The sequence below is a fragment of the Pelophylax lessonae genome (genome assembly GCF_965119305.1).
Source record: "Pelophylax lessonae genome assembly, chromosome: 1".
In the NCBI taxonomy this organism is placed as follows: Eukaryota; Metazoa; Chordata; class Amphibia; order Anura; family Ranidae; genus Pelophylax; species Pelophylax lessonae.
Window position 1 is genome coordinate 521,679,387 of NC_138768.1, and position 12,146 is coordinate 521,691,532.

The 12,146-nt window shown below is 44.2% G+C and overlaps 1 protein-coding gene across 1 annotated transcript in view; it reads right to left on the reverse strand.

Moving 5' to 3' along the window:
- Positions 1–11,003: 11,003 nt before the first annotated feature.
- DAPK3 (death associated protein kinase 3) overlaps positions 11,004–12,146 on the reverse strand; it is a 31,242-nt gene continuing 30,099 nt past the window's right edge. Inside the window, exon 8 of the mRNA XM_082254706.1 lies at positions 11,004–11,866. Within this exon, the coding sequence (XP_082110832.1) occupies positions 11,333–11,866 (534 nt within the window). The 3' untranslated portion in view covers positions 11,004–11,332. The remainder of the gene's footprint in view (positions 11,867–12,146) is intronic.

Below are 12,146 nucleotides of genomic sequence, written 5' to 3' on the forward strand. Positions count from 1 at the left end.
GGCCTCCTCCGGTCGCATCACATGATACGACCGACTGGTTAACTTCCTTACATCTTAAGTACTTTTTCAGAACCCACTCTCTCTGCCCTAATGTACACAGGCCACCTACGGAGTTAGAACGGATTTGTGCTGTGCGAGAAACCCCTGGCCATCTTTTATTTTCCCTTTATTGTTTGATCCAGACGCTCACCCAACCTGATCTGCCTACATACACCGTGCACTGGTTTAGGGACTTGGGCAAGACATTTACCAACGTGAATGGCAAACCTCTTTATTTTTTTTTTTTTTTTACGCATTAAGTCCTCCATCTCATGTTACTCGCAAGAAAAGAAATGTAAAATTGTTTCACGATGGTATAGGGATCCACAGACATTACAGAACATTTTTCCCTCCACATCGGACTCCTGTTGGCGGTGTAACAGAGCGACTGGGACCTATCTTCACATGTGGTGGGAATGAGAGCGGATCCAACCCTTTTGGAATCAGGGAATCTCCTTTTTCTCTTCATTTTACCCCCCCCCCCCTATATTTAAAAAGGATTCATTTTTTTCTCTTACAGACTTTGTCATTTGATGCCCGCCAGTTTTTTTCACCTCTCTTGTTTTTTCTTTTATATTTTATTATGAGGGATAGCCAAAAGCTTTCTCTGGTATAACTCTGTATTTGTATGGCTCCATGGTTCCCAATTATTTAATATAATAAAAACTGTTTTTGTTGAACTCCAATAATGCTTTCTGTTGTTGGATTTTATTTGTTTTTGAATTTTGGATACTAGACCCCCAAAATGTCTAATACTCGATTTAGTTTTGTTACAATTTTCCTATATTAATAAAAAATATTTTCACCTCAAAATGCTTTAGCATTTTGCCATGTTGTACAGATCTTAGATCTCCAAGTTTCTCATCCCTGCTTTGCAGAGATAAACAGAGATCGTTCTCTCTGTACAGCGCTCGGTGTTGCTTGTACACAGCCGATCAGCAGGTCCCAGCTGTGAATCATTGGCTGGAATTTGCTGACAGGCTCCCAATGTGTACAAACACAGGGGGCGTGCATGCGTTTGCCCTAAACCCAGGAGCAGGCAGCGACATACGGGTACATCATTTTGCCTGTGCGGCCCGCCCATCCACAGTACATTGTTGGTTGGTGGTCTGCAAGTGGTTAAATGGACTTCTTAAATTAAATAAAAAAAAAAAAATGCAAAATTGCAATAAATATTATGCCTGGGAGATGCCTTGCCCCTGCCTGTGAAGTGGTGCCTCCGTACAATGTATACAACCAACCACAGTGACACTGCATATTTACAAACCAAACTGTAGTTGTCTTTATTTACATTTTTTTTGTGAATGAGTGAGGATAGTATCTAAAAAGGTCCCATTATCACAGGGGGCTTACAGATTACAATAAGTTCCTTGCCCATAGAACCCCACAACCACTAGCCCAGGGTTGTGAGGAAGGCCTTGTCCATATCAACATAAGGACAAGGTGTTTTGCTATGGGGGGGGGGGTTCCCCTTTCTGGCCTGCATGCTCTTACAAGAGTCTGGTCTGTATTTTTGGGGGGGGGGGGGGCTCACTATTTTTTTTGCATGGCATTCCCACTTAAAATTCACACCAGACCTGAAGGGCTTGGTGCGAATTATGGGTGAACCTCTGCATTATTTTGTTAAAGTGTTAATTCACCTTTACAGAAATAAAAAAGGTGAACACTGGACGCTCCCTCTCCTCATGGTTCCCGCTATACTTCCTTCTGAGGCTGCTGGGCTGTCAGCACCCCTGTAGCCAAGCCAGTGGTCTGGGTGTTCGGTGTATTTTTTCTGTAAAGGTGAAACAGTCATTTAATCTATCCTCGCCCCTTTGCATACATGACCAGTGATTCTTGGCTATGTAAGTGAATTGGACTCGGGACATCATTGGTATTAAAAGACTTTGAAACCTGCAATCATGGGGGTTCTAAAAACAACCACTGACAGCAGGATAGTGGTAGTAATAAAACATTTATACATGACGGATGGCTCCCACTAAATAGGTAAAGTGCTCGGGCATTCGTCTGAGCAGCCAAGGTTTGGTCCAAACTTGTATTTAGATCAAACCTTAAAGCGGAGTTCCGGGCACAGAAATACATTTTTCAACAAACATACCCCAGGGACAGTCAGGGCTAGTACATTCCACAATGGCTAGCCTCTGATCTGTCCCGGTTCGCACTTACCTTTTAGAAGAAATACTCACTTATAAAATTTCTTCCACAGCGTTTCCATCTCTCTTGTGGGCAGCTGAAGCCGGCGCGGTCCTCTTCGGCGTCTTCTTCTCCCAGAATCAATGCGACTGCACCGGCCCTTCTTGTCACTTCCGGTGCGGCGCCGCATTCCTCCACAGCTTCTGGGCATGCCCAGAAGCTGTTTAGCAGGGGAATGCAGCGTCGCCCGAAAGTGACGAGCGGGGCCGGTGCCGTCGCATTGATTCCTGGGAGCGATGACGTTCAGCTCCCAGGAATCAGTGCAAGCCCAGAAGTGACGGCGGAGCTGCGGCACAGACGGAGTAAGTGAAGACTAGGTGAGTATATTCGATCTTCAATTACAAAGTGAGTAAATAAAAAAAAAAAAAAACCTAACTATCCAATTCCTTTTCAGGTGAAGGGGAACAAGCGGACAGGCACAAAAAAAAAAAAAAAATGGATTTTTGTAAAATCTTACCGTAAAATCCTTTTCTCTTAGCTCATTGACAGACGTAGTCCTCGGTGATACACCACCTTCGGGTTATGTTGCCTCCACAGGAGCAGGACTAGACAGGAAATTAAAAAGCTCTGGCCACACCCTAGGGGCAGTCCCAGAGGGTATATCCTCTCTCTCTCTGCCTCAGCAAATCAGTTATGTGAAAAAGCAGTCTTTAGAGATTTTAACCCAACCCAACTCAAAAAACAGAGGGGCGGGGACTACGTCTGTCAATGAGCTAAGAGAAAAGGATTTTACGGTAAGATTTTACAAAAATCCATTTTTCTCTCTCGCTCATTGACAGACGTAGTCCTCGGTGATACAGCACCTTCGGGACGTCCCAGAGCAGTATCACAAATGAGGGGTGGGAAAATGGAAATCAAATCCCAATCTAGAAGGCCCAACCGGTGCCAACTAGAAGTTTACAATGCTCATCCTTGATGAGACTCAACAAAAAAGAGAAAATTTTTTTTTTTTTTTTTTTTTCAAACAGAAAAAAACCCTCGAGGTAGACCACCGGTCTCCTCAAATTGCGGCCTGCAAAACCTTGCGGCCAAATGAGGCATCCGCCGATGCCGTCACATCAATTTTATAGAATTTTGTAAAGGTATGTACCGACGACCACGTGGCCGCCTTACATACCTGGACCACTGACGCCTGATGGCGAAAGGCCCAGGAAGTACTGAGCGCTCGAGTGGAGTGCGCCCTAACAGGGAACGGAGGACTCTGACCCTTAATAGAATAAGCCTGTACCACCGTTTGTCTAATCCATTTGGCAATGGTCGCGGCAGATGCAGGCAAACCCTTTCTGGGGCCATCCGTGATCACAAAAAGTGAATCCGTCTTACGGAATGATTCCGTAGCTTTCAGGTATACCCTGATTGCCCGAACCACATCTAAGGAATGCAACGCATGTTCCCGATGATGCTTGGGCTGAGGACACAAGGAAGGTAGTACAATATCTTCATTCAGATGAAAATCTGAAACCACCTTAGGAAGAAAAGATGGCTTAGGATGAAGTACTACCTTATCCCTATGAATCACTAGGTATGGGGACTGGCATGATAATGCAGCCAGTTCTGACACCCTGCGAGCAGAAGTAATAGCCACCAAGAAGGCCACCTTCTGGGATAAAGTAAGCAAGGGAATCTCCCTGATGTTTTCAAAGGGAGGTTTCTGTAGAACCGACAAAACCAAATTAAGATCCCAGGGCGGTAAGGGCACGCGGACTGGAGGAGCCAGGTGCCGCACCCCCTGGATGAAATTCCGCACCAAGGACTTGGTAGCTAAAGGTTTCTGAAAGAAGATTGCTAATGCTGAAACTTGACCCTTGATGGTGCTCAAGGCTAGCTTCTGCTCAACCCCTTGTTGCAAAAAGGCCAATATTCGAGTCACCGAATAGGTACGTGGAGGAAATCCTAAAGATTCGCACCACGCAATATAAGTCTTCCATGTGTGATAATAGACCTTGCTGGAAGTCGCTTTCCTTGCTTTAATAAGGGTAGGAATGACTGAAGTAGACAAACCTCTGTCCTTCAGTACTTGGGTCTCAATGGCCAGGCCATTAAACCCAGCGACTGTAAAGCATGATGGTAAATTGGTCCTTGAGACCACAGACACTCCCTGAGACGAAGTTCCCACGGAACGTCTGCGACTAGCATGTCCAAGTCGGCCAGGCCGGCTTGAGGAGGCCAGCCTAGAATTTCTAGGACCACTGGCGCTGATAAAATCTGAACCAGGCGTCCCTAGAGGTATCTGGCCCCGACCATCCGAGAAAGTCTGGTCGTTTTCTGTTCCCACACATTTATCAGATACCTGATTGTTATCAGGAAGGGTGATCTTTTCTGGTTGAACCTCAGGGACCGAAGTCACCCGACTAGAGGCTACTTGGCCTATCTGGTCAACCAGATCAGATTCCTGTGAGGTATAGGGACTAATCTTAGGAAAAGGTAAAGGAAAAGATCTATTCAGGGAACGGTAACTACCGCTTCCTGTAGTACTTAAATGTTGGAAGGGAAGAATCGCACCGGTAGTAGTGGTTGAAGCTCGATCTAATGTCCTGAATACCGGTGAAAACGTCCCCCCACCCTGAAACCGGGTGGGGGCGCACCTTCAGGCTGTGTACTCCTTTGCTTCGGGTTTGGCTGGGTTGGTCCTCTGCTTGTCTGACCAGCCCTTCTTGAACCCTCCTGGAGGAGTCTTGCCTTTCCCGCTAGTACCAGCCGGGCGCCCTTTATGGGCGGTAAAGGTCCTCGCTTGTTGCGAGGTCCCTTAGCTTTAGCAGCCTGTGGCAAAAAAGTGCTCTTGCCCCCAGTGGCATCCTTGATGATTTCATCTAGGTTGGCCCCAAATAGACGATTCCCCTGAAAAGGGAGATTTGTCAAGGTCTTTTTGGAACCTAGGTCAGCTGACCAGCATTTTAACCACAGCACACGTCTGAGGATCACCGCTGACATAGATGCATGCCCTAATAAGGTAGTAGTGTCCAAGGCTGCGTCACAGATAAACTGTAGCCCTTGTATAATCTGTTCCATCAAATCAGATGTCTCCTGGGGAATATCTTTTCCCCTAAGGTCTTGGCGTACCATTTTCGCCCATTCCGTAAGTGTCTGGGAAACTAGACCAATAACAATTACTGGTCTAAATGCTGACCCTATCAGAGAGAAGATGGTGCGGGACTCTGCTTCCATCTTTCGATCCACCGGATCCTTAAAGGACGAAGTGTCCTCCACTGGGATAACCGTGGCTTTATTCAGCCTGGAAATAGGTGGATCCACCACTGGTGGTACCGTCCATTTCTTAATGATGGATTCCTCAAACGGATAGCGTCTAGCAATACGCTTGGAAATAGTAAAGGTACGTTTAGAATGCTCCCATTCTCCTTTAATCTGATTACCGAAACATTTGGGTACAGGAAAAACCTTCACCGTTTTGATGGGCTTATTAGTACCAAAAGGAATCTCTGTTTCAGTTGCCTCTGCCGGTAAAGCCTCAAGTTTTAAGTTTTCCTGCACTGCCACAACTAGTGCGTCCACCAATGCTTCTTCCTGAATTATAGCAGGAGAAGAAGCGTCCTCCTCACTGTCTGAGGGGGCTTTACCTGGGATAACAGCCTTTGCAGAGGAACCTGCAACTGCAGTGACCATCTCTGAATCAGAGTCAGAGGTGTCAGATAGTATAGGGGTAGGCGGGGGTCGCTTCCTTGACCCCCGTCCCTGACAGGCCGCCTCCACCCGAGCCACCATAGACTCCAAAATTGCTGTAAATGACTCTACACTCTGTGCACCGGCGAGTCCCGTGGCCCCCTCGAGGGAAACAGGTGGGGGAATATGTGTGGCAGGGTCCATGATAATTCCAGTCACTTCCTGGATAATATAATTCAAAAATAAAAAAACGTTTTTTTTTTTCAGACCCCCAGCGCCACAAAAAGCCCCTTAGTGTTACCTGCTAGGGATCCCTATCGATCGAGAGAGAGAGATAGACCCCCAGGCTCACCACTTGATGCTCAGAGTTTAACTGCAACAGGTTACAGCGCTGTCTTGACAAACAGGAAGTCTTTTGGCTGGCTGCCCAGGAAGAAAGGAGGCGGCTCCGCCCCTCTGCATGCCTTCCGGCGCCTCCCCTAGCTCCACGAGGTGTTTGGATCACCTCAAACATGGCCGCCCCCATGCTGGATACACGAGGCTACGCCAAAATGGCGGCTCGTGCGATCCAGCAAAAAAAAATAAATGGCGGCGGCCTGTACTGAATAGCGGTGTGCTGCAGGGCACACAACACTCTCTCTGCATGGGGATTTGGCGTGGTTGGCGGTACCGGCCCTGGCGGACCGCATGGCCATTCGGGAGGCCTGCTAATAGCTGGAGATCTGATTAGGAAGGCAGTCTACATGTCCGTGGCTTCTGACTGGTAGGTAGCTTATTCTTATCACCGTAAGATTCCCAGAATGCCACAGATTATGTATACAATTAGATTGTTAGCTCCCAAACCAAGCCTCCTGGCTTTTTGCACATAAAATCACACTCAAAGTAGGAGGATCTGTGTCATTTATAGGATAGAGAGGGACTCTATCTTACCATACAGAGAGGGGCCCGCGTTCACCACAAGACCCGTCAGGGGAAAAGGGGGAACATACTACTCACCATACCGGAACCAGGCGGGCACCAACTCCTGACAGTACCCCTCTCCACCGGGGCGGGAGGGCTGTCGACCGATATGGACGCCGTGACTCATGGTCAGTCCTTTAATGGGACTTTGTCGCGGCCGACCCAGCGCGGAGCTATGGCCTGCACGCGCTCGTAGGCTGAACTGGGGTGACCACCGGATCTCAACATCCAGCCCGTCGCCCAGTTCAGCTTTCTTGCTTGAAGATCTCACAGGAACACTGGAGAAAAAAAGCTGTCTAAAAAATCCTTTAAGAAAAAAATCTTGCCAGGACCTAAGATCCCAGCAAGGTATCTAGGTCCTTACTCCTAACTAGACAGAAAATAACTGATTTGCTGAGGCAGAGAGAGAGAGAGAGGATATACCCTCTGGGACTGCCCCTAGGGTGTGGCCAGAGCTTTTTAATTTCCTGTCTAGTCCTGCTCCTGTGGAGGCAACATAACCCGAAGGTGGTGTATCACCGAGGACTACGTCTGTCAATGAGCGCTAGAGAAATATCGATTTTGTGCCTGGAACTCCGCTTTAAGCTTATACCCTTAACAATTCAATAAATGTTTTCAACCCATTAAAATTGTAAAAGCTAATTGGAACAAAGAATGGCCTTGTTAATTGTCATAGGGGCAGGTCTAGATTGTTTTTCAGAATTAGTCACACATTTGTTAAATTTGCTTATACATGCGTGTTCTTTTAACCTATACACAGTTCAGGATCTGAAACTTGAATGTGCTTTCTAGTGAAGCAAAACTAGGGAACCACCCTGTCTGAGTAACAATGATGCACATATCAAGCAGTGTAAAGGTTGCAGTCTCATGACTGTCTGGTTCCAAATCTGCCATTAAGCAGTGCAAATGTTCACAATGTAATAGAGACAAACATCCAAAGAGAATCCTTATTTCCTACATCTTTACTTTTCTCTTTGCAACAACATGCTTCTTCACACAGATACATGCAAGTTTTGATATATCTGTGTGAGACAGAAAAAATCTACACATGAGTGTGAAATCCGCAGCCTCGTACTGCCTCCTTTTAAGGCCAGGCACTCAGAAATCTCCTTATTAAGAGAGAGAAAGTACAGTTTACACAAAGCCACAGGCCTGTATGGGACTAAACATGCAGACGGTGAATAACCAGATGATGTCGCAAGTCAGTAAATTGTTAATAAAAAGCAATGTGATAGGAAATAAAATTGACTACAGCGCTGGAAAAGATAACTTCTAAATGTGCAGCTATTAAAATTGCTACGGATACATTTTTTTGACTGATTAAAACAAAGTATGAGCATCATTGTAGCAAGGCAGAGCACGTTTGGCTAATATTAAAGGAAACTTGAGCTACAAGAAATGTATAATCTGCCATCGCTGATCTCTCCTTATAAACATAATAGCTGCCCAGCTGTTCTGCTCATGTAAAGGTTACAGTAGTGTAATTCACCGGCCTTGAGTACGTAGAGCAGGCATTCTGATTTAGTGGTTATCGGTTTTGTGAATTACAGGCAGATATCTAGCATTTTTTTTAGAATAATCAGCACTCACAGCCTCTGGATCGCTCAGCATCGACCAGCCAACAGGACATAAAGATGGCAGGGCCAGAACCAACACTACAATATATATTTAGGTTGTTGGCTCAGAATTTGGGGCACCTGGGTATCAAAAGAACAGATCTTAAAAAAAAAAAAAAAAAAAAAGGAAGGTATATACACAGGCTATAGTCTGCACGTATTCTTTTAAACCTAGAAAAAAAAAATTGGCAACTGCTAAGAAAATTTCGGAGCACTACAGGACTAAAGCTGAATACACACTATACAACTTTTGTTGTTAGATTTCCTTTAGGCCTCTTTCACATGGAGCTGACCATATTGCGATCCGCTCCAGCACTTTTTTTTTTCTTTTTCATGGACACGGATGACATTTGTGTCATCCGGTCCATATGTCCGCATATCATCCCATCCATTTGCAGATGATATACGGACATAATGTATGTCTATGGGATTACGGATGTTAGCGGATGACGCCGCTGACATCCGATTTTGTGTCCTTTCCGTTTTTTAAAACGGAAGAAAAAATAGGGTTCTCTTCCGTTCCAAAAAACAGAACAGAACTGAAAGGACGCAAATCGGATGTCAGCGGATGGTCATCCGCTGACATCTGCAATCCCATTGACATGCATTATGTCCGTATATCACCCGCAAGCGGATGGGGTGATATACGGACATACGGAACGCCCGTGTGAAAGGGGCCTTAGATTTACCTTCAACTATGTAGTGCAGGGGTCTGCCTGGTTGCATACAAATTGAAAGTGTTTAGGTTTGACCTCATATTATATAGTTTTGGTGAATCTAAAGGAAAAAAATCTAAAGAAAATTGTAAAATGTGTATCCAGCTTTAAGATACCAGTGCCGCTCACCAATTGAGTGGGTTGATATCCTCATGGCAAGGGGGTAGCCTACACATCTTTTTTAATCGGAAATCATTTTTATATTAGTATTGAAATGGGCATAAAGTAATATAAAAGCTGACAAAGATTTACACCTATATTGTACATATTAAGTCAAAGGAATTATTAAGCTGGGGTCCCTGCAAAACAGCATACACAGAGGGAATGTATTAGATAAACAATTGGCACAGGTTGCCAAATTTCAAATGAAATGAGATCACCTCACATAGCCTGGGCACAGGTTCACTTTCAGTGCCGGTTCACATTAGTGCGATTACAGAGATCGCATGTAATTCGGAGCACGCTACTCCTAAAATTATATGTGATCTCTGTGCGGTGCAAATTCAGCCATACAGACGCACAGGTCCCCTTTTTGGTCTGCAGCAGAATCTGATCGCATGGTGGTTCACACTAGTGCAATCCAATTCTGTGTGAACTTACAGATCGCACTGCGATATGCGATCTGATCTGGGGGTGTCGTTAACTTTTAATTGACACCCCCAGCGTATCGCATATGACACTGTGAACTGCCAGGGGTGCGGATGCGATGCGGTAACACGTTGTATATTCGCAGCGTTCCTGCATCGCACAAATGTAAACCGGCACTAAAAGATTTTGCATTTTAACAAAGTGGAACCAAAATTAGAAAGGGGCACAGAAGGCATTTATTTATTTTTGTGGGAATAACAAGAATCTTGTGTTGTGTGTCATTGGGCAGGACTTTTAAAAGTTTAAATAGTGTCTATACTTTTGTGATTATCATTCCATTTTAGTGATTCTTTATATGCATATTATAGCTAGGCTATTCAGAGCAAAGTGACAGGTTCTCTTGAAACAACCCCCTCCCCCAACATTGATACTTTTTCCGTGCTCCCCTGTTTGCTCTGTCCTACTCCAGGGCCATGAATTCTTTTAAATGTATTCATATTGCAAATATCAAATAAATTCAAATGCAAAACAAATACATTTCTGATACCACTTCAATGTAGTCAGTACAGCAAGTATGTGGGTAGCTTAAGTCTTCTGGGGCTTACAACCAGATTTCTTGTCTTGTGTAAGAAATTAAATTTTAACTCTATACATATAATATCATTAGCCAACAACCAGTCTCTAATCTCACTTTATTTTTACCAAGTGTTTTAACTCAAAAAGTGACAAAAAAAAACATTACAGATATATATAAAATTAATATTAGTTTTTATAATAAATATACACAACAACAGGGAAAATGTGATGACTGGTCCTCCAAGATGAATGAAAACAGAATCCTTAAAAGAACTGAAAACATAAAGCAGTTTTCAGAATGAATATAAAATAGCGCATGAACTCTTATCAAAAGCCAAACTCCAGCTTCAGCTAAAAAAATAAAACTACCCAAATGCCGTAAAAAGGAAACCTGAAAAGAAAAAAGATTTGTAAACTTTTTATTGCCGTTTGTATCATGGGTCATGTGGGAAAGAGGAAAATCTCCCCACTTCTAAAACTGACCAGTGTCAGAACAGGAAGTTAGGGGAAATCCTCCCAAGCAGCAATAAAAAAACATTTTCCTTTAGAGGGGAGAAAAGTTTAGAACTTCTGTCCGTAATGTAATGTGGTCTGTGTTCTGAGGTTGATCACCCCCTCATGTCTAATTTATGGAAACAGCAGCAAACCCGACACAGGTTCTAACCTTCTCTATCCCACTCTACCTAAATTAAAATAAAATTAAGACTCAAACCTACTCAAGAACAAACTAAAAACCATAGTTTAGAAGTCCCTTCCTTACTAAGCCACCAACCCCAATTTAGTCCTTGCTGCAACATACCTTCAAATACCTCCACTTTTACGTCACTTTCTTATCTCCCAGTTGCAAATCATATTTCAAACACTTACTTGCTTATAACTTTCACTTCTCTATGGAATCATACAAAGTCCTTATACAGGTAAAATATAGATAGAACAGTCTGTGTTGGTGAAAAAATATAGCGTTTCCATAGCCGATTCTAGTTAGCGTTGTCCAAATGAGAAGGGGCAGGGGCCCTACATGCAAGCCTAGCACACACCCCTGACACCTTCATCTTCTGGCCTCTCCATTGTTTTAAGAAGCTCTTCCACGAAGCTCATCTCTGCACTGACCTGGGCAGCCAGTGCTTCATATCTATTTTCTAGACGTCCCATTCTTCTCTTCAAGCCATTCACAACAAGCATTGCACTCCTTATATCTTCCTGAACCTGAGAACGTTGCCCTTCACCACGCTGCATCTCCTGCCGAAGTCCCATCAGTTGCCGTGTTACACCTTCCTGCTCTTCTCGATACCAGCTTTCTTTTTCCTCATAAATGGAATGCAGGGCGCAAAGATCCTCACGGGAGGTATTCTGGCTTTTCTGCAGCTCTCGTAATGCATCCTCAGCTGCCCCCAATTCCTCAAGCACATGACTGAATCTTTCAAAGTTCACATACGTGTTATTAGGAGGCATGCTGGAGTGCGATTTAATGGTGTACTCCTTCAGTCTTGTCGTCTTCAATCTCCGGCGCTCAGGGCGTTTTCCACTATCTTCACGGCGCACGTTCCTGCGTCTTATTGCCTAAATAGGAAGAGGTAGAAAAAGAGTAATCCTCATTTTAGTTTCTTATTAGTACATTTACCATTTCACTAATGTAAAATTTTGCAATTCATATCGACTTGGAGCTAGAGATTCACCACCAGGATTCTGCTTGCTGGTAAATGAGCAGTTAGTCGGGAAGGAAGAGAATAGCAAGTGTGATCAAATCTAGAAACATTTTCCAAAAGTGCGCAACTAAGCAAATAAATACTTATGATGCACAAATATGATCATTCAATAAAGCAATACAAAGAAATATCAT